This window comes from Lithobates pipiens, unplaced genomic scaffold, assembly GCF_037356315.1.
Source record: "Lithobates pipiens isolate NorthernLeopardFrog02 unplaced genomic scaffold, aLitPip1_a1.2 Scaffold_22, whole genome shotgun sequence".
Classification (NCBI taxonomy): Eukaryota; Metazoa; Chordata; class Amphibia; order Anura; family Ranidae; genus Lithobates; species Lithobates pipiens.
In genome coordinates, this window is record NW_027507784.1 from 308,378,390 (window position 1) to 308,402,473 (window position 24,084).

At 42.2% G+C, this 24,084-nt stretch overlaps 1 protein-coding gene across 3 annotated transcripts in view; it reads left to right on the forward strand.

Moving 5' to 3' along the window:
* CASKIN1 (CASK interacting protein 1) overlaps window positions 1-24,084 on the forward strand; it is a 363,406-nt gene that overhangs the window by 240,483 nt on the left and 98,839 nt on the right. For all 3 annotated transcript variants that reach the window (XM_077449355.1, XM_077449357.1, XM_077449356.1), the window contains exons 3-4: window positions 16,244-16,341; window positions 18,521-18,666. In XM_077449355.1, coding sequence (XP_077305481.1) covers window positions 16,244-16,341; window positions 18,521-18,666 — 244 coding nt within the window. The remainder of the gene's footprint in view (window positions 1-16,243; window positions 16,342-18,520; window positions 18,667-24,084) is intronic.

Sequence of the window (24,084 nt, forward strand, 5' to 3'; positions counted from 1 at the left end):
TCATTCCAAGCCAGAACTGTCCGGGTGAATCCCGGAGAGGTGGCAACCCTAAGCCTAAACCCGACTTTGCTGTTCAATAGGCACTGCATTCAGACCCAGCACAACCTTTAAATCGGCACTCATAAACAGACCTGGTCAGATGTGTCCCCTCCCATTCTCTGCAATACAGGCCTGATTGAGAACACTTGTATTGAGGGGCGTGGCTGTTACTCAGCTCTGCCAGCACAGGGCACTGCAGTGTAAAAGAAGAAAGCAGCAATTGCACGGAAAGAAAATAGTATCTTAGGATATTTTCAAACAAAAATGAGTCACAAATCACAACACGTAGTAGTAGTAAAGGCTGCTTGTTTATTGATACAGATAAGCCTACAATAAGCCTGTCGGTACAGTAAATGTCTCCTAAACATGCACCGTTTAGGAGATATTTACTTTAGTGGCAGCCGGTGATGTCACTGTCACATGAGCACTCTATTCTCAATGGATGGCATGTCATCCATTGAGAGAGCTGTGCCACAGCCATGATTCCCACACGCATGCACAAGAGTGACATCACCGTGGCTCAGCCATTCAAACAGCCAGAGCCTGTGAACCCAGAAGGTAGATGGAAGACTTGACAGCGGTGACAGCACCCCGCTGGAGGGCTTTGCTTTATGGTAAGTCTTTCATATGGTGCTAGTATGCAATATATACTAGCACATTATGACAGTAACTTGCAGTGGGAAGTTTTTTTGTTTTTTTTGTTTTGTTTTTTAGATTTACAACCGCTTTAAAATAGACCAATACATTTATTTCCTATAAGCTTTTTAATGATCTCTCCCATTTATTACCAACCAAGCAGCTACCGCTGTTGTAATGTGATTTCTATAGTCTTTGTATGCCCTCACTTTGCACAGCACTAAGAATAATGTTGTTGCTGTGGAATCAATAATAATGACAGGCTGTCACTTTGCTTCCTATATTTAAATGGCAGGGGGCTTTCAGGATTATATTCCCACGCTCAAGCATGTTCATACTATATTGTGACCTCTACAAATATTTGAAGTTTTCCTGTGTTCCCATAATCATGGCCATCGAAAACCACTGCTAAGAGGTTGTAAAATGATAACTCTGTTTCCTGGCTTTTGACCACAGTGGTTGGACTCTGACCATCAGGCAAAGCTATATTTAAGAAGTTCAGTCCTAAAAGAAGTATGTTTTTTTTTTTTTCAGAATCATATTGCCTAGGTGGATGCAGCATCGGTCCGATATTGCATCTGTCCCCTGCTGGCTCTAAAGCTGAGAACTGAGTGATCAAACACAGCCAACCACTCAGTTCTTAGTGCTCACTGAGCCGAGAACTGGTGACTGTCAGTCACCACTGTATGCTGTCCTCCCGACCCACCACATATGAGGTATCACCACGAATGTTAGAGTAAGAGCAATAATTCTAGCTCTAGACCTCCTCTGTAAGACCCCTTTCACACTGCCACGCCCATAGCGTCAGCGGTAAAACGCCGCAATTTATAGCAGTGTTTTACTGTCGGATTTGCATCGCGTTTCAGCCGCTAGCTGGCGCTTTTACCCCCCGCTGGCGGCCGAGAAAGGGTTAAAACCGCCCGCAATACACCCCAATAGCAGAGTTTTGCTGGCGGTAATGCAGCGCTGCCCCATTGATTTCAATGGGGAGCAGCGGTGGAGGAACGGTAAACACACCGCTCCTTCACCGCTCCAAAGAAGCTGCTGGCAGGACTTTTCCTGACGTCCTGCCAGCGCATCGCTCCAGTGTGAAAGCCCTCACTGTAATGAATGGAGCAGCAGTTTCAGGGTGGTTTGCAGACGCTATTTCTAATGATATAGCGCCTGCAAAATGCCCTCGGTGTGAAAGGGGTCTAACTCTAAACAGGTAACCTGTAAAAATGTTTAAAGCGTCGCCTATGGATATTTTTAAGTACCGTAGTTTGTCACCATTCCACTATTGTGCGCAATTTTAAAACATGACATGTTAGGTATCTATTTACGCTGCGTAGCATTATCTTTCATATTTTGCAAAAAAAAATGGGATATACATTGTGTTTTTTTAAATTTCATTAAAGTGTATTTTTCCCAAAAAAATGTGTTTTTTAAAAACCACTGTGCAAGTACTGTGTGACATAAAAAAATCGCAACAGTCACCATTTTAATCCCTAGGGTCTCTTCTAAAAAATATATATATATAATGTTTGGGGGTTATAAGTAATTTTCTAGCAAAAAATACTGATTTCAACTTGTAAACAAAAAGTGACAGATAAGGCCTGGTCTTCAAGTGGTTAAATAGCATAGTCAATTAATGCAGCGTCTTACATTCACATCAGTCCCTGCCTTCAAGGAGCTTACAGTCTAAGGTCCCTAACTCACATTCACACATACACGCACTAAGGCCAATTTAGACAGGAGTCAATTCACCTACCAACATGTCTTTGGAATGTGAGAGCAAACCGGAGTATCCGGAGGAAACCCATGCAAGCACAGGAACAACATGCAAACTCTAGGAAAGTAACATCATGGTTGGGATTCGAACCATCGATCCTAGTGCTGCAAAATGGTTGAATTTGAAATGGTAAGTCATTAAAAGAGGCTTTGACCACACTCCTTTCTGGTCATACTTCTTCTCTGGATCGCAGTAGTGCACTTACTTTTGCACTCCTGTAAACCAGAGTCAGCTGTGAACGGGCTAGGGTCACAATGTCAGAGCCACTCTAGACTCTGGAAGGATCCTGACCATATAGTTGAGGTCCTCGGTTATGCCAACCCCTTTTCCAACTCAAGCTTCCAGTGAGTGCTGGAGGGGCAGAGCAGAGAGCGATGACTGACAGTCACCACAGTCCGCTCTGAGAAGAAAGAGAACTGATCAATCAGTGGTCATGGGATCGGTCAGTTCTCAGGCTTAGAGCCAATGTGGAACAGCTTCAGCATCACACAGATTCTGCAGCCTAGTTGAGGATGTATGTTTGTTCTTACAACTTCCCAAACTTCTCCTTTAATTCACAAAATATAACCAATTAACACTTTCATCTCCTTTCTTAGAAAAGGACTACTTTATAGTCTAGTACAGCCATTCTCAACCAAGGGTTTCTCCAGAGGTTCCCAAGCGTTCCTTGAGCTGTGGCTGATTGACCTCCTGTTTTATGGTGCCTATATAATCAAGACTCCATCGCAACTTGGCAGAGCCAGCAGAATGATTTTTTTTTTTTTAGTTGCCTGTAACCTGACCACTAATGTAGGGGACCTTCTTCCCACTGACCCCTGACAAATTCATTTTAACAGGAGTTCCTTGAGATCTGACAATTATTTCAAGGGTTCCTCTGTGGTAAAAAGGTTGAGAAAGGCTGGTCTAGTACTTCACACCCTGGAGCAATTTGTGTCTCTGGACCCACCCACTCCACTAATTCAAGCTGGTTGGCAATAAAACTTGCATTAAATACAGACTTTGGTTTTCTGGCTCCGATCCACGCAACTATAACATAAATTGCAATAGTGGTCTTACATGGTTTCTTTGAATTCCTTCATTAGATCCTACAGATGTTCACACCACTTTAACTAATATAATACAGAGACATTAAGAAAAGAAATTTTGAGAGAGAGGGAGTCTTAACAGGTTAAGGATACCTCGTCCCCATGTTAATGAATACAACAAAGAAAAAAAAAAGAAAGAAAAAAAAAAAAAGAAAGAAAAAAGGGGCCAAAAGAGGGCTGGGGAATCACCAACCCCTGGGACTTTAACGGTATCAAATCAGAAAATGTTTACAAAAAAAGAAAATCTTAATGTATAAAATATTACAATTTTATTCATACTATACACAATTATAATTTAAACATTCATAAAAACGATGATTTGACATCAATTTGCAAGAAAGAGCATATTGGTATTTAATCCCATTTTTCACCAAACAAGAGGAGTGAAGAAAAGGCAAGCTGCAATCATTCTCAACATGTTTCGCCCGGGATGGGCTTCTTCAGGAAAAACTGATTGAGCAGCCACAAAGCTAGGGTAATAAACAATGAAAAATTAATGTTACTATAAATTGGTGCATAGAGTAACAACAATTGATAAGGTAAATAACAGTGAATTGATATAGATAATCTTTACATAAATTGAGTTATTAAAACAGATACATAGTATATTTTGAATAGTTGAGCTATAGACTTATTACAGTAAATGAGTATCTCACCGATATTGCCAATGCTCCAAAGAATTCAAAATGTCAGACGAAAATCATTTTAAGACATTGTTAGAAAATCTATAGTCATTTTAGCTATGAAATCGCAGATCAGGAGAAGTTTATCGCCTATAGGGAATCTGCAGAGAGAAATAAAACAATCAAAAGGTATAAAGGGAAAGGAAAAGAAAGATCCATTGGACCCTTTGGAAAAGAGGAGCCAATTTTGAAATTAAGATGAATATATCATAAATATGATAGTTACCCAGATAATAATGTTGAATCAATGAAAGTTGCTGAAAGAGGTTTTATAGACTTCAAAGGTAGGTCAAAGTCAGAATCCATATAATGTATTGGAAACAGACGTAATGATTAAAGCTAAAATAAAAGAAAAAAATTGCTCTTAAGAAAGGAGTCTATTGTAATAAAAAGGTAAGTATACAATCACAGAGAAAAGCATCAAGTGAGACTCACTAAAATGGGTCATTCACAGAATCATAGCTAGAGATATAAATAGTGGCTAAAGTGTTCAGTCGGCTTACCCATAATTAGCTGTCTGGTGTTTGCAAGTATGCATCTAGTTCCATCAATTGCCAAGAGGCAACTGATGGAAATGAGAGGTTTTAAGCCTCTCCAGCTCGGCGGCGTCTGACGTCACTGCCGAGCTGCGGGCGGAAACAAAGCAAAGGGAAGAGAGGGCTAGTGCCGGTATTCTTACAATTGTAAAGAAGTGCGCATGCGCGGACATCGCGTCGCGGCTCCGCGCATAGGACGCATTGCGTGCCGAAGCTTCGGCGGCCATTTTGGAAACTCCAGGACAAGGCAATAAGCTCGTGCGGTTACACAACAGTGTTCCGCACGGCGTAAGAAGCCAAAGCGGCCATTTTCGAAGAGGTAAATGACCTACTCAAACAAGCAGATCGATGGAGAGCAAGTGTGGCCAGTACAAAGGACGCATATCTCCAGTGGAATATTGTATCGTAAGCCTGTTCCTAGGCTCCTAACAAAGGTCAAAGACCTGGTTGAATCAAGCAGATCAGTGGAGAGCAGTGCGGCCAACACAAAAGACGCATATCTCCAACAGCATGTTATGCATGTTATCTCATATGATACGATAAACCGCTCGCAAGGTTTACCAAGGGGACTGTGTTCCAAAGAAAATATGGAGAAATAAGATAAGATAAAAGTAAAAAGGTGTTTAAACTAAGAAATAGTTTACATCTTCAAAAGCTATCATTATCACGTCAAAAATAATAATAGATGAAATATGGATCAGACATATAGTAGCGAGCAAAAGTTGTAAATCTGGAATATAACTGTAGTAATAACGAATGTTTATGAAAAAAAGAATAATAAATAAATGAAATAAGAGAAACCAGTAACAGCCCAAACAAAATCCCATTGATGTGGGGAACATAAAGGGTTGAGACGCTGATTGATTAACAGGTCACAACAGAAATATTTCTAGTTCCCGGGGCGCCCATACAGAGACCCAGTTCAAAACATAGGCGGCAAGTCTCCAATTAAAGATTAAATTAGTAAACTAGTTTTTAGGATATTCAAAATCTTTAGCTGATTGGAGCATTGACAAATTAGGAGAGATTTACAGACACAACAAAACAAAAAAAAAAAAAAAAAAAACACCCTATAAAAAGGGTTTAAAACTAAAGGCTTCATTGAGGCCCGGTGCATCTGTGGCCCTAAGGTCAAAGATCCAGCGGGCCTCTCGTTGCAGAAGAATCTGATTATAGTTACCCCCTCTGTCACCTGGACTAACATGTTCCAAAGCAAAAAAATGCATTTTGGTGTCGTCAAAGTTATGAAAGAGGCCCATATGGCGACTAATAGGGGTCTCCATTTTCTTTCCCCGCACCAGGGAGACATGATCCCTGATGCGGTGAAAGAAAGGCCTCTTTGTCTTGCCTACATAGTAGGCACCGCATTCACACATCATGATGTACACAATGCCCACAGATGTACAAGTGACAGAGAATTTAGGTTTGTACCATCGATTATTCGGTAACAGAATTGAGTCCGAGGCGAAAATGTGCCGGCAAAAACTGCATTTATGGCACGGCCTAGACCCCAAGGCCAATTTAGAGGGTATAGAAGTTGGAGGGACATAATGGCTCCTGACCAAAGTATCTTTGATTGATCGCGATTTCCTAAAGGTTATCTCTGGGTGGGCCCTTAAGAATTTTGAGATCTTCGGGTCACCCAGTAGAAGATGCCAGTGTTTACTTAAAATATCTCGTATCTGGAGATGCTGAGCGCAATAACGAGTGATCAATCTCACTCCTTCATTTGATTGAGTGGTTTTATTGTCATGTAAAAGAGAGGATCTAACATGTTTGTTAGCTCTAGCATATGCTCTTTTCAAGCACTTATTACTGTAGCCACGCTGTTGTAAACGCTTTTTTAGTTGTTTGGCCTCATGTTCAAAATCAGTTGCGCTGCTGCAGTTACGTTTAAGACGGAGATATTGTCCATAGGGGATGCTAGTCACCAATGGCTTTGGGTGTGAACTAGAAGCATGCAGGGCGGTATTCGCAGCCGAGGGTTTCCTAAAAAGAGTAGAACCAATTTCGCCTTTGTCATTGGCGTAGATTTGGATGTCCAGAAAAGTAATGGACGACTTGCTTTTTTCCATGGGGAATTTTAAATTATAAGTATTAATCTTGAGCGCTTCCATAAAATTGGATAGCTCAACTTCAGTTCCTGTCCAAATGAGGAAAATGTCGTCTATATATCTGCGCCAGACCGGAATCTGACAGAGATATTCAGCTAAATCCTCACGATGGAAAATGTGGCACTCCCACCCCCCCAGGTACAGGTTAGCATAGGAGGGGGCACATTTGGTCCCCATAGCCACCCCCTGCACCTGGAGGTAGTGGGAGCGCCCGAAAATGAAAATGTTATTATTCAGAATGAAAGAAAGCAATTTTAAAACCAATTGATTATAGTTAGTTTGTACCTCGCCAGTCTCGGAAAGGAAACCCTCCACAACTCTCAAACCAAGGTCATTAGGTATAGAGTTGTAGAGGGCCTCCACATCGAGAGTGACGAGCCAAGAATTCTCGGGAATACACATTCTGTCTAATGCTCTAAGTAGATCTCTGGTGTCTTGTAAGTAGGAGGATAAACTCTCCACAAAAGGACCACAAGAGCACTAGCAGGTTCAGTAAGGCAACCATTGCCCGAGACTATGGGGCGACCTGGTGGATTTTTGGTGTTTTTATGGATTTTCGGTAACGCATATAGGGTAGGGGTCTTTGGATCAATTACATTTAGATATTCCCATGTTTTTTTATTTATAAGTCCCTGATGGTAAGATGTTCCAATTAATTTTCGAAATTGAGTGATGGTGTAATTTACATGACTCTCTGGGATTTTTCTGTACCACTCCTTATTTTGAAGTATGTTGTTAACCATTTGTTCGTATTGGACTGTGTCCATGACCACCAAATTACCTCCCTTATTAGAGGGTTTAATGATTAAATGGGACTGATTTTGTAAAGCAGTCAAGGCTGCCTTCTGTTGGGTAGATAAATTAGATTTTTTTGAGGGCAACCACTGAGTTTTACAGATCTCATTCGTTACCTGCTGCGTAAACGCCCATATATTGGGATTCCCTTGTAAAGAGGGGAACTTAGTTGATTTAGGTCTGTATTCTTTAGGGCGTGGTGCAGCTAACAAGGGAGATGGTGAGATGAGACGGTGTGGGTCAGGCCCATCGCGGGCTAAATCATCAGTCTCCTCTAGATCTGTCTCATCGATGTGTCCCTCCACCCACAGTTCCATCAAATCTTCCATAGCCTTGATATCTTTAAGGGTAGGTACCGGAGTGGAAGATGGTAAAATAGAATGTTGTGATAAGGGATTAGGTGGTCCCGATTGATCGTAAAGGGCACTGAAAGTCAATTTGTGAGCAAAAAGATTAAGATCCTTTACTAATTCAAACTTATCGATATTTTGAGTAGGACAAAAAGTTAATCCTAATTGTAAGACAGAGATTTGGGCATTCGTTAAAGGAGTAGAGGATAAGTTAATTATTTCAAGATGGCTTTGAGTTGTTTGGGGATAGTCCCCGTTAAGTCTTTTTTTGGATCGTATACCGGTTGGGTGAATATTGGAGCTGTACGAAAACCCGGGTCGGCGGTAGCCGCGGCCCGGCCCGAAATACTATCGGGCAGGGTCGCAGGTAGCGCCGAATCAAGTGTACCAATAGAGGTATCAAGTGAAGTGTGTGTTTTCACGTTACCGGTCGATTTAGCGAGTGCGGCACGGGTGTTCATGGGCGTGCGATTCTGAGTGGACCTTGGCTTGCCTCTTGGATCTTTTTCGTGCGATTGTGAGTATAGGGTACATGTTGACGAGATGTACCAGATTGCTCCGTGGCCTGTGAAAAGGAAATAGAAACAGATGATTGAGAAGATGTGTCCGAATCCGAAAAATCTGACCTATCAGATTTTGAGTTAGAAGATCTTTTGGGAAACAATGTTTTCTTTGGTTTATTGCGTGGTGTCCAATTATAGGCTTGATGGTTATCGTAGGCCAATTTGTCCCTCATGAATTTGTTTTCTTTGGTTTTCAAAAGATCTGTGACATACTGTTCTAAATTAGTCCTTAATGTATTCTCACGTTCAATAAAAAGTGTTTCATTAGTAATAGATTTGATTTTCCTCATATAATTTTTTAATTTCTGCATCCACTATTCCCAATTCCATGGAGTAGTGGGTGCAGAGTAATTGCATATAATACAGAGGAAAATTACATTGGGTCATTTACAACAATCCCAAAAAAATGGCAAGAAACTAAATTGGGAGTTTTGAGGTTCAAAAAATCAAATCAAATTGATATTACGAATTTCATAATTTATTTGAACAAGCATGGTTAAAAAAAAAAAAACATTTAAAACCAGAACATGAAAAGTCGTGCGGTCACAATACGTAGGAATCGTTTATATGGCACGGCCCCTCTGAAGCATATCACCAGTATATGAAGTATACGTTTTAGGAGTGATATAATTACCACCCTTTGAATTTCTTGACTTCTTATCACAACAGGGTGTGATAAGAACAGGGCACACTGATATCTCATTGGACCACTTGGCGGGCCTTGAGGGTCCTTTGGAACCTTGATCACATTTGGGTGACCTTGTATAAAGGTCCTACAAAAGCTCCAGAAGAAGTCATGATTATGGCGAAACATGTAGAGGCAACCAACTTTTGTATTGTGACTGCATGACTTTTCATGTTCTGGTTTTAAACTTTATTCATTTTTTAACCATGTTTGTTCAAATAAAATGATGAAATTTGTAAGATCAATTTTATTTGTTTGTTTTTTGCACCTCAAAAGTCCCAATTTTGTTTCTTGGCATTTTTCTGAATATATTTAAGGGAGGTGGTGCTTGTAGAGAACCGTCCAATCACTGGTACCAAATACATTTTTTCTACAACAACCCAAAATTGTCTCTTCTTTCTGTATTTCCATGCTGACTTTCTGAGGTTAAAAAATCCATGAAATCCATGCATACATACATTGATCAACCGGAGGGGATTTTTTTTCTCAGAAAAAGGGGAGTTATGTGCAGCTTGCTATGACGGCACCTGAGCCCAGCCGCTGCTCTGTATGTCCATTCAAACACAGAGCCACGGCTTGGCCCTGCCCCTCTCTCTCCTCATGAAATCACTGGCTTTGACAGTAGCAGGAGCCAATGGCACCCGCTGCTGTCTCAGCCAATGAGGGAGAGTCCAGGACAGCTGAGACTCTCATGCAACATTGCTGGATCGAGGGCTCGGGTAAGCATGCGGGGGGCTGCTGCACACACAAGGTTTTTTATACATTGAATGCATTTAGCTAAAAAAAATTGTCTTATTTTAGAACCACTTTAATGCAATAAGTGTAATGATTGCTATCTTAGTGGTTCAGTACACAGGCTGAGTATTCATAGACCCAGCGTTATAGGCTAGTAAATCTTAAAACGGAGTTCCACCCATTTAAAAGTCAGCAGCTACAAAAAGTGTAGCTGCTGACTTTTAATAATCAGACACTCACCTGTCCCACAGTCCAGCATTGTGGGCGTACGAAGCCCCGCTCTTCTCCCCCTTCTCTTCGTGGTGCCGGCATTCCAACTGTGGGCGTTCTGCAAGTGCGAGCCGCGAGCTTTGAATGGCCGCGCAATCTTCTGGGTCCTGTGACATGACCCAGAAGATTGCAGAGGGGGACAGGGGATCTTCCTTCCGGTGCCACTGCGACAGGGGAGGAAGTGGGAGCTGGGTACCTCTAAAAACAAAGTAACCCGCCCCCCCCCAAAAAAAAAAAAATTACATGCCAAATGTGACATGTCAGGGGGTCACCAACACTTAAAGCAGAAGTTCCATTTTTTGGGTGGAACTTCGCTTTAGTGTGACACTCAAGGTCAACATCCGTATTATGTAAATTGACCAAAACTAGAAAAAAGTTGGACTTTATAGGCGAAATGTGGAGTCTCCTATAAAATCATACATTTTTATTGTACAAAATATTTTTTTACTTATCGGATTAACTGTACATATACAGCAATAATAGTAATCTTGCTTGGCAATTCCAATGATGATTAAAGTGTCTTCATGAGTCAACACGTTTCCCATAACTAGCTTCATTAGGGCGGGAAGACTCCACTGCCGCCATTGTTTTATATTAGCGCTTGAAATTACTTCTGAAAATGTAAGTGTATTACTTTTAATACATTTTATTAGTCATAAGGAATTACACTATGTGGACTATTTCTCCTACCTACTGATTGAAATTTGATACCAACCACCCCTGCATGGAGACGGATTTCCATAAGCTTTGGGACACGATTTCTAAAGGTTACATCTTAGTTGTCGGTTCGGTTGACACCAAAAGCTTGGTTGACTCAAAGAACGTACATATTATTGAGTTTGAATCATCTGGTAAGCCTACATCTGTTTCGGTGGTGGTGCTGTTACACTGGTGGTTTCAAGTTCCATCCTTGTTGTCAACATGGTGGTTTAATGATCTTCAAGGCTCTGATTAAACACTGGGGTCTTTACAACACCTTTTATGGACTTTCTATATAAGTTTTAGATTTATTTTTGGAATTATTCACATGGCACTATTTATATGTGATAATTGGTGTGATACACAAGTTTTGCCACTATTCGCTTGTTAACAGGTGTGATATATAGTTCATGTCATAAGACTTGTTAATATTTACCTGTAATCATTGTATATAGGATTTATGGCACTAGTTGATGGCTAGGCCATTCATTCAAACACTTTAGCGCTACACTTTATGCACTTTTTTTAGATTCATTAGGATGCATGAACACAACACAACAATCCTCTAAAGAAAAAGAATACCTCAGCAACCTAGCACCAGTATGCACAGAATCCCCTGGGCAGGCCCCGGAGCATCGGGGGGTCCAAGGGGACACCGGAAAATTAAAATAGATCTATATAAAAGAGATTCTATAATATTAAATCAACAAACAAATTCCAGTACGCTATAAAAAATATTAGGTACCTCAATAACACTTCCCAGGTGGTCCAACTTATACGTTAAAAGTTAAAGTAGAAGGAGACCCTGGTCAACAGATATAATCTGACTAAGAGGAGAAAAAAGTAAAATCAATGCAACACTTAGGCCGCGTACACACGGGCGGACTGTTCGCCCAACTTTGTCCGTCAAACAGTTTCGGCAAACAGTCCGCTCAAAATTAGCATGGACGGACATGGCCACACACGACGAACGAACAGTTTGCTGAAACCGTGCGCGATGACGTGAACGGCACGTACGACGGGACGAAAAAAATACGACGTCCTATACACTGCATTATAACTTTCGGCGTGAAAATCCTTTCTGAGCATGCGCGCAACTTTGTTTGACGAACAAGCCTACACACGAGCGGACTGTTCGCTGAAACAAGGTTTCAGCGGACAGTTTTACGGAATTTCCGAAAAACCTTGTTCGTCAAACTGTCCGCTGAAAGCCCACACACGAGCGGACTGTCCGCCCAAACACTGTTCAGCGGACAAAGTTGGGCGAACAGTCCGCCCGTGTGTACGCGGCCTAATAGTAAGAAAAACCATCCCTCTATGTATCAGCTTGTCAATTAGCAGAAGTTAGCATGATATATTACCTAAATAAATCCAGCTGTCAATTGAAGGAGTCCAAGTAAGGGATCTGATACTAATGTTTCAAAATGAACTATTTATGGATGGAGACACATAAGGCAGACACCTATAATATATGATCAATATTACGTGAAACCATATACACCTCCCTTTGTACAGCCCCAAATACATAAATATATGATCTAAAGCGAGAAAAACCTGTGACATATAGACCAGATAACAATGGTCAAATACATGGCATAAGACAGTGGTCTCCAAACTGCGGCCCAGGGGCCTTTGCTTGCTTTTATCCGGCCCTTGGGGCACTATTCTTCCCACTGACACTATTCTGCTAACTGACACCAACAATAGGGCACAATTTCTCCCACTAACACCAACAATGGGGCACTATTCCCCCTGTGATACCAACGATGGGGCACTATTCCTCCCCCTAATACCAAATGTGGCCATGTTTACTCCCACTAATGGCAGAAAATTTTGCACTCCCGCTAGCCACAGTCCGCCCCCTAAAGTTTGAACGACAATAAACTGGCCCTTTGTTTAGAAAGTTTAGAGACCCCTGGCATAAGAGAAGACTGCAACATACTATATAGTAGTCCTGACTATATAGGGCCATCTGTGACTCCCCTTGCAAACTTACAGACCATACAAGGGAAGTCAGGCTCATAGTTTTGGATAATAGGACACTGGCAAAGCTTTTGATTACATGCCCACTTGACACCACCCCTATAACCCTACCCCACGCCATACATTCTCATTTTTTGCTAGTGTCCTAATATGGCGATCCTCTTCTCCCTTATGGAGAAATAGAAGCAGTGTATCCAGATCGTGCAACCTCGCTAAAACCTTGGAAGCCAGACCCCATGCCATCTTGTAATGTTGCTTAGGAGTCAGAGGTTACCTGAACATTGGCAATGGTGGTTTTGTGAAATGCTCAACTCAGATGTTTGCCACGTTCAGATGTGGCAGGAGCTAAATAAATACAATATTAATCCTTTTTTTTTTTTTTCATTTATACATTTTTTTTTATAGAGAAATATAATCTATATGGACCAAAATAAATACAATTTATATTTTTTTATTTCTAAGAATTTATTTTTATTTATAAAAATTGTTTTTAAATCGACTGCAGCACAGAACACGGAAAAGCCATCAGACTATGGGAATCTATGTAATTAATGTGAGGGCCACTGAACATGCTTGCAAAAATGTTTTAAAAATTTGGCATGCGCCATTCAGTTGTACGTGTCAGAAATGGTTGTTGTTTTTTCTGAAATGTTAGCATTATCGTGCGTGTTCAGTTTAGATGCAAATTATCCTTAGTGGATTTCTTTAGAAGTGAGTTGTGCCTAGTTTCCTGTAGCCAGACGTGGATTTCAGCACTTGTTTATGTTGGCAGTGCCCCCTGGCTGCCTCGCATACACGGCTCCTGGCAGTGCGGAGCGTGCGTAACTCCCTGACACAGCTCTGCATCCTCAATACTGACAGTGCAGCATCAGGGAGGGTGAACGAATGGGGGGAATCTCCATACTGATTTTCTGCTTGAATAAGCCAGACAATGTTACTCAGCCATGGCTGAGAACTTACTAACATCATCCCTGTTGTTATAATCAGCATCTGAACAACAGAGGTCTGGGAACCGCATACCGATTAATAACCTAATTATTTCTGCAAATTGTATATCTGGGCGCTGGGCTGTAACTCCTCAGGCCTAGCCTGTAACCTTTCAGAGGCACCATGTCATCATCCTGTTGAGATATTTAATTTTAAGCTATGTTTATATTGTATTCAGAGGGTGAACTGCAAGATCAATGCCCTCTAAATAGAATGTGAATATTGCTGATGCCTTGTCTTTCTATAAAGGGATAATGTATAATTGTAAGGGGGTCCTTAGGGGTTATGTCATTAATCTAGCAGTTCCCTGTGTGGCTTTCGCACTCTTTGATTGGAGGATTTCGTTTGTAAGGTTAGGCGGATAATATTCCCTCCAGGTTGTTGGGTGCCAGGTGTGGGTCCTGCTTGCGTGCTGGTCAAGAGCGAGAACACCATGTACATGATGTGATATAGTACTTTGAAGACCTGAAGGTTTTGTCTTCAATCTCCTGGATAGTCGGTGAATGAGTGGAAGCCATGCAGTTGGGTTCTGGGTTTCCTCATCCTGGCAAAGTATAGCATTGCTGGCTGTACTCTACCTGGGGGCCTTTGAGCTTTTCTTTGGGAGTTTAGGTAAGGCGAGTGTTCAACGGTGATCTGTTGTTGGTTCAAGAGAGGCACTAGTGCTATAAACCTAGTGATGTTCTGACCATGTCAATCTGGGGAGACACTAGAGGAGAGCTTAGAGGTATGGGGTCCAGAAAGAAAGCGCCTGACCATGGCGAAGAAAGCACCCCAAGAGTGCGGCAAAAGAGTTTGCAAAATCCCCCTTGAGAGCTGTGATGGAAGGGGTTTGCAATTGGAGTAGAATTTAATTTCTGCCATAGCATTATCGTTGCTGAATGAAGAGTTTCAATCTGCAGTATGAACTATCTGTCTTAAATTACAGGTGAGAAGCTAAACATACTCCCAGCTTCAATCTGAATTCATTCCTAAATGAGATAAAGATACCTCTCTACATGAATTCTACTGTTCAATATCCTTGCTGTCAGGCGATAATAAGCTGCTAGCTAAAATGCTGCCAATTTAGCTAAAGTATTTTCCGAGATGATCTACCCATATCGGATGGGCTTTCTGCCCATGAAATCTACTGTGTCAGACATTTGTGAACATAATCCGGAACTGCACAGGCACCTGGATTTACATGACAGTGTCATCTCTGAACCAGCTTCTCAGTCCAAGAAGTAAGTGCCTGAACAAAGATGGCACCATCTTTGTTGAGGGAAAAGCATATGAACGCATTTTCAAGGGGTACTGGAATCTTTATCATAGACATCTGTAACACACAGTACTTTATATGCATTTGCTCAATGCCCATCTTGGGCTGCTTTTTATGCCGCGTACACACGACCGGACTTTCTCGCAGACTAGTTCCAACGGGGTCAGTCTGTTGGACAATCCGATCGTCTGTGAAATAATCCGATCGTTTTTTCGTTATAAAAATCCGACGGACCTAGAAATAGGACATGTTTCAAATCTGTCCGACGGACTCAATTCCTATCGGGAAAACCGTTTGTCTGTATGCGGGTCCGACGGACCAAATACGACGCAAGGGAAGCTATTGGCTACTGGCTATTGAACTTCCTTTTTTAGTCCCGTCTTACGTCATCACGTTCAAAACGAACGGATTTAGTCCGTTTGTGTGTGGCCAAGTTCGTTCGGAAGTCCGTTGGAACTCCACTGAAAAGTCAGTCGGGAAGACCGTCGGACCTAGTCTGCCAGAAAGTCTGATCGTGTGTATGCGGCATTAAATGCACCCATACACATGGCTTAAATGCTCATTTGGCATGCACTCGGCCCCCCAAAGCTGCTTCACTGCCTGGCCAGTTGCAAATCCCTAACATCTTCATGTGTAGTGTCCTACATTGTAAGGGATGACCGGAAGGACCAGTTGGGTGATCAAGGAGTAAGATGTTACTTACCCCCCCATGCTTCTCAGCCATACAAGCTTTAAACTCATGCAGTTCGGGGGTGACTCCACTGCATTGTTACATTTAAATGCTGTGCATTGGCTTGAACATATCTGATTCTAGCGCAAATTATGCATTTAGTGTTTTGGTGTTATTTGTTCTCATAACAGAATATTGAATTTCAACGTAAAACTATTTATTGCAGTGCCTATGTCTTACTTGTGCACAATTCAGCCTATATTCCATTTTATGAGAAAATCAAGGATTTGGCTAGTGTATATCATCTGAATCCTCACAGCTGACTGTAGAGTACACTCCCGATCAATGCCAGCAACATAACTCTGAGAATATTATGTCTTTTAGGTTTTCGGCTCTGCACCATGCCGCTCTTATTGGGAACACTGAACTCATCTCTCTTCTCCTGGAGGCCCAGGCTGCCGTGGACATTAAAGATAACAAAGGTGAGATAAGGATGGATACAAATTGACAGTGTACTACTTACCTATCTACAAAGTGAAATTACAGACACGGGCAACTGTAAGCTCCACAAAATTTTGCCCAAGATCCAAATGCAAATGTACTGAAATTGGGAGTAAATATATATATTTTTTTTAAACCTAAGCATCTTCCCCTGAATTGACCCCATGATGGTTACCATCTTCCAATCAGCAACTAATTTAAATAATGCAGATGACACTTCTGACATGTCACTTTGAAACTTGTATGGAACATTATAGTTTGATTGTACAGGAGCTGTTCAGACAATTATTTCACGTAGTGGCCTACCTACAGAATCATTTGACTGTATATACAATAAGGTAGTTGCACTTTGTGATTGACTGAAAATAGAAGATTTAAATTCAGTTGTTCAGAAGCGTTTCACAAAATTCCCCTACTGCCAAACAACTTGAACGAGTTGAAATCATGTAGGGTCAATTTGATCAGTTTAGTTGCAAATGAATGATTAATTATATGATCATATCAATATGTGTTTGGCAACCATAACGGGGGGCAAGAATAGCAGTAAAAAATTGACAGGGTCTCCAATCCTTCCTCACCCTATCCAAAAAATAATAATTGGGAGGACTTGCACTTAAGTTTTTATAACTAAAGGAAATCATGAAAAGAACTTACCCCTTGTAACTATTTTCTTAGATTTCTTAGATAATGTTTCTCAGAATCAGCATAAATGATTTAGTCACATCATCTGATATACTGTATGCATAGTTGCCAACACTTTAAAAAAAATTTAGGGACACTTTTTTCCAGAAAGTCGGTGTAGGCAGAGTAGTATGATAATTAGGGGTTTGACATTCATTTTTTGGGTGTAGTTGAAGTGAAAAAATGTTGCTGTGCGCTAATGTGCCGTGGTGAAAAATAAACGTGGTTTAAATTACGCTAAATATTGGGCATAGTTTTAAGGGGGTGTGGTTAAATATAGTCTGAGATGTTCTTGCACCTCCCCCATGCAATTTTCCTCTCTACCCCAACATCTCAAAAAACAAATAAACACACAATTAGACTTATCATAAAAAACTTTATTAATGTAAACATAACAAACTGGTCCACACTTATTGTTTGCAAGAGGTTACAGAACATCATTACCATTCACTGATTGGTTGCTTGAGGTTACTGCGCATCATTATCGCTCACTGGTTTCTAGAGATTACTGCAGTTAGTACAGGAGAGGGTCAAAGACTGCAAACATAGTACAGAGACTGCAGGTGTACTACAGGAGAGGGTCAGAGACTGCAGGTGTACTACAAAACTAGGTCAGAGACTGCAGACATAGAATAGTAGAGAGTCAGAGACTGCAGACATACTAAAGGAGACGGTCGGAGACTGCAGGTATAGTACAGGAGATGGTAAACGCGGCATGCAATCGCGGCAAAAAGGGCATTTCTGACTGCCGGTTTCAGCTTTTAAAAATATGCGTTCAGCAGAGTTTGCACCGGCGTCTTGTGTGCATGGGGCCTTAAAATGTAAGCAGCCATTATGTACTTGTTTTATCAAATTTTTTAAATAAACTGTATTACGCCATATATATATTTTGTTCATTTCAATGGTTTACCTGTGGTGGAGAGAAGGATCTTACTGAGAAAGGATTTCAGCCACATCTCCATTGGTTACCAGCAAGCCCACTGGTTTATCTAAACTGCCTGTTGTGACCTTCATCTTAGTTAAAGAGGTCATGTCCATTTGGTGAGCAGGCATGTTACTCACACTCATCGGGTGATATTCACAAAGATCTGCCTTGGTGACGGTATATGGATAAGAATCGCAACTTATCGAATTTATACAGACTTTATTTTTGATTGATTATTAGATTAATGAATTCATCACCAATACTATCAATTGGGTATTATAGCACTCTGCACTTTATTATGTTTGTCTAATCACAAATTGTATATTGTGAATTTTAGAGTTTTTTTGTATAGCACTCTATCACATATCATTTCAACACAAGTCAGCACTTTGCACTTTAAGGGGAGCAGCTTTAATTTAATTTGCACATACTATTTTTCTATAGCACAAGGTTTCTACCATTTACTCAATTCGGGACTGTTGGCCATCTCAATGTATGTGAAGTGATGAGCAGAAAGACCTCACATTGCTTAATCATTAGGTTGTTCTCTCTAGGGATGCGCCCTCTCCATTATGCGGCCTGGCAGGGCAAGAAGGAACCAATGAAGTTATTGCTGAAGTCAGGCTCTGCTGTGAACATCCCGTCGGATGAGGGACAGATCCCTTTACACCAGGCGGCTCAGCATGGACACTATGATGTGGTGAGTAGCTTTGTAATATTACATTTCTTTATTAACCACTTCAATACCAGGCACTTAAACACCTTCCTGCCCAGACCAATTTTGAGCTTTCAGCGCTGTCGCACTTTGAATGACAATTGCGCAGTCATGCTACACTGTACCCAAATGAAATTTTTATCATTTTTTCCCCACAAATAGAGCTTTCTTTTGGTGGTATTTGATCACCTCTGCGGTTTTTATTTTTTGCTAAACAAATAAAAAAATACCGAAAATTTTGAAAAAAAAATGATTTTTTTTATTTCAGTTTTAAAACTTTGCAAATAAGTAAGTTTTCTCCTTCACTGATGAGCACTGATGGGGTTACACTGATGGGCAATGATAAGGCGGCACTGATGGGCACCAATGAGGTGGCACCAATGAAGTGGCACTGATGAGGTGGCATTGATGGACACCGATATGTGGCACTGATAGGCGGCACTGATGGGTGGCACTGATGGGCGACACGGATGGGCACTGATAGGTGGCACAAATTGGCACTGATAGCTGGCACAGATTGGCATGGATGGGCATGGATAGGTGGCACAGGTGGGCATGAGTTAGTCGGCACAGGTGGGCATGGGTAGGTGGCACAGGTGGGCATGGGTAGGCGGCACAGGTGGGCATGGGTAGGCACTGATAGGTGGCACAGATGGGAACTGATAGGTGGCATTGTATTATAATATATTGTACTAATGGATGCCAATCAGTGCCAATCAATAATGCATGCCAATCAGTGATGCCCATTGTGGGCACTGATTGGCATCCATTATGGGCACTGATTGGCATCCATTGTGGCACTGACTGGAATCCCTGGTGGTCTAGGGTGGCATACCTTGTCCTTGGCATCCCTGGTGGTCTGGTGGCGTCCCTGGTGGTCCAGTGTGGGCATCCTCGGGGGGGCTGTGCTGATAATCGATCAGCACAGACCCCCCCTGTCAGAGGAGCAGCCGATCGGCTCTCCTCTACTCGCGTCTGACAGACGCGAGTGAGGAAAAGCCGATCACCGGCTTTTCCTATTTACACTGTGATCAGCCGTGATTGAACACGGCTGATCACGTGGTAAAGAGTCTCCGTCGGAGACTCTTTACCGAGATCGTAGTTGCCGGGTGTCAGACTGACACCCCGCAACAACGATCGCCGCGATGCGCGCCCCCGGGGGCGCGCAGCGGCTCATAATCCTGATCACGTCATATGACGTCCGGTCAGGATTATGAAACCACTTTGCAGCCGTCAATTTGCTATAGGGCGGGCGGCAAGTGGTTAATGTCACTCTGAGAGCCCAATTCATCAACCAGATAGACCTTGCAGTGCAATGAAAGGTCCATATTGTGCATCTGGAAAGTATTCACAGGGCTACAGTTTTTCCACATTTTGTTATGTTACAGCCTTATTCCAAAATAGACTAAATTAATTATTTTCCTCAAAATTCTACAAACAGTACCCCATAATAAAAGCGTGAACGAAGTTTGTTTGAAATCTTTGCCAATATATTAAAACTAAAAAATGAAAAAAAAAATCACATGTACATAAGTATTTACAGCCTTTGCCATGTCACTCAAAATTGAGTTCAGGTGCATCCTGTTTCCACTGATCATCCTTGAGATGTTTCTACAACTTGATTGATTGGAGACCACCTGTGGTAAATTCAGCTGATATGGACATAATTTGGAAAGGCACACACCTGTCTAAATAAGGTCCCATGAATGAATGAATGAATGAATGAAATACTTGTATAGCGCACAATGCGAACTGAATCGCCTCTGTCCCATAGTTAACAATGCATGTCAGAGCACAAACCAAGTCATGAAGTCCAAGGAATCGTCTGTAGACTTCCAAGAAAGGATTGTATAAAAGCACAGATCTGGGGAAGGGGGCAGAAAAATGTCTACAGCATTAAAGGTCTCAATGAGCACAGTGGTCTCCATCATCCATAAACGGGAGAAGTTTGGAACCACCAGCACTCTTCCTAGAGCGGGCCGCCTGGCCAAACTGAGCGATCGGGGGAGAAGGGCCTTAGTCAGGGAGGTGGCCAAGAACTCAATGGTCACTCTGACAGAGCTCCGGCATTTCTGTGTGGAGAGAGAAAAACCTCTCTGCAGCACTCCACCCATCAGGCCTGTATGGTAAAGTGGCCAGACGGAAGCCACTCCTCTGTAAAAGGCACATGACAGCCCATCTGGAGTTTGCCAAAAGGCACCTGAAGGACCCTCAGACCATGAAAAACAAAATTCTCTGGTCTGATAAAACAAAGATTGAACTCTTTGACCTGAATGGCAAACAGCATGTCTGGAGGAAACCAGACACCACTCATCACCTGGCCAAAACAGTCTCTACAGTGAAGCATGGTGGTAGCAGCATTATGCTGTGGGAATGTTTTTCAGGGGCAGGGACTGGGAGACTACTCAGGATCGATGGAAAGATGAATGCAGCAATGTACAGAGACATCATTGATGAAAACCTTCTCCAGAACACTCTGGACTACAGACTGAGGCAAAGCTTCATCTTCCAACAGGACAACATCCTAAGCATACAGCCAAGATAACAAAGGGGTGGCTATGGGACAACTCTGTGAATGTCCTTGAATGGTCCAGCCAGAGACCAGACTTGAACCTGATTGAACATCTCTGGAGAGATCTGAAAATGGCTGTGCACCGACACTCCCCATCCAGCCTGATGGAGCTTTAGAGGTCCTGCAAAGAAGAATGGGAGAAACTGCCCAAAAATAGGTGTGCCAAGCTTGTAGCATCATACTCAAAAAGACTTTAGGCTGTAATTGGTGCCAAAGGTGCTTCAACAAAGTATTGAATAAAGGCTGTGAATACTTGCGTACGTTTTTTTTTTATTTTTTATTTTTTTATATATTTGCAAAGATTTCAAACAAACCTCTCTCACGTTGTCGTTATGGGGTATTGTTTGTTGAATTTTGAGGACAATAATGAATTTAATCCATTTTGAAATAAGGCTGTAACATAAAATGTGGAAAAAGTGAAATGTTGTGAATACTTTCCGGATGCTCTGTATATACTGCTCAGACTCCCTCCCCCTGTATAAGTTGCCAGCTGATAGAAGGTCCAAACTTTACCTGTAAAGAAGAAAGTTATATTTCATACTTGCCTTACGTAGTATTTTACACTGTTTATAAGTCCCCTTCAATATATATTTCAGTCGGAAGAGTATGACTGGAAAGCATGGGGGGGAGGGGGGGCTGGGGACGTGCTGCAAACCACATAAAAGAGAATATTTTATCATGCATGGCTATAATTCTCAAGTATGAATTTTCAAGCACATTAAAACAAAGCAGCTATCTCAGCTTGGCAGGAAGAGTTCAAATGAGGCGTACTGAGCGCTATTGTTATAAAACAGAATGAGAAATCACCTCATTTCTTTTGTCATGGCAGTAAACGCAATGTGAGTTGTAAACACAAGTGTATTTAACTTTGTCTGTTATTACAGTCTGCAAAGTCTGAATCTAAAGTGGTCAGGCTTTATGTGAACACATTACACAAAGATGACTGAGCAAGTTTTTGTGAAATGTATAATGCTGGGCATTGGTTTTGAAATGCCTGGCACCAGAGACCCCGGATTTATTTGAAAGATTTCAGAGTAGCGTGCGTGGTGACTCCTTCACCCACCAAGTCATCACAGTGGATGGTGGGGATGGGACCAAGTACAGCATTCCTCAATTGGCTCTAAGGGTACGGCTTAGTGCAGGGGTGTCCAAGTCAATTTTTATCATGGGCCACATCAGCAGTATGGTTGCCCTCAAAGGGCTGGTTGTATCTGAGATGTGCTGTGTACAGAGTGCAGGATTCAGGAGTACACTGCATTCAGAGTGCCACATTCAGGATTGGGCTACATACAGGGTGCAGAGTTCAGGAGTGCTTTATGTACAGAGTGCAGGGTTCAGGGACATGCCATGTACCGAGTGCAGTTTCAGGGGTGCCCTGTGCACAGAGTGCAAGGTTTAAGGTTGTGCTACATACAGAGAGCAGGGTTCAGGAGTGCACTATGTACAGAGTGCATGGTTTAGATGTGCGCTATGTACAAAGTGCAGAGTTCAGTGTGCACTGTATGCAGAGTACAGGGCTTGGGGTGTGAAACCTCTCCCCCACTTCCACCCCAAAGCTTACTCGCAGCTCTCTCCTGCCTGGCCCGGCATTAGTACCTCCCTGTGTCAGAAGCTCTGTCTCAGCTTGCAGGGAGATCATTCTCTCTCAGATTGTGGAGATTTGTCTTCCCCGTGAGTGGATTCTGTGTTTACAAGTGATATCAGGAGCAAAGGGTAAGAGCTAAAGGTGCCATAATGGAGTTCCATCACATTCTGACTGAAAAACTTGGTTCGAGGGCCACATGACAAGGCTTAGCAGGCCGGAATCGGCCTGTGGCTTATTGTTTCACTTTACTTATTCTCAGTTCTTCCTTGCAGAACTTTTGGGGCAGGTGGTACAAAAGGTTATAACTGTCGGGAATGAGCTGATGGAAGTGGTAGGAGATTAGTTTGAGACGTGATAGGCTTCCCTGAATTGATGATTTTTTAGGGATCGCCTGAAGGTAGCAAGAGTAGGGGATAGCCGGACCAGTGGAGGTAGCGAGTTCCAGAGGATTGGAGAGGCTCTGGAGAAATCTTGGAGACGAGCATGGGAGGAGGAGACGAGAGAGCTTGAGAGTAGGAGGTCTTGAGAAGAATGAAGGGGACGATTTGGGTGATATTTGGAGGCAAGATTGGTGATGTAGCTCAGGGCAGAGTTGTGAATGGCTTTGTATGTTGTGGTTAGTATTTTGAATTTAATTTGCTGGGTGATTGGGAGCCAGTGTAGGGATTGGAGGAGAGGGTTGGCAGACACTGAGCGGTTGGTAAGGTGGATAAGTCTGGCAGCAGCATTCATGATAGACTGAAGAGGAGATGAGGCAGGCCAATGAGAAGGGAGTTGCAATAGTCAAGGCGAGATATAACAAGGGAGTGAATGAGGAGCTTGGTGGTTTCAAGATGTGAAACAACTTGCCAAAGCCTGAGCCTGGGCTTCCTAATAGGTATAGCCAAGGCACCAGGAGCTGTTTTGCAGAATGGGAATTTGCCTGGCCTTCAGTAACAAGAGGTGGAGAAACTACAAGAGGCTCTGGGTAGCTCTGAAATGAGACTTTCTGCAGCAGTGACAACGATGGGTAGGGACTGATGTGAGTGTGCAATGTACAGGGATAGGGACAATTGTAGACACTCACTCAGGTTGAACTGGATGGACTGATGTCTTTATTCAACCTTACTAACTATGAAACTATGATGTGCTAACGGCCTATGGTTCCCGCTATTTGCCCATCTACACAAGTCCTGTAGTGCCCTGAAGTGACATAGAGGTTGGTGGATGAAACCACAGCGCAAGGTGGTAGAGCGAACATCTTACT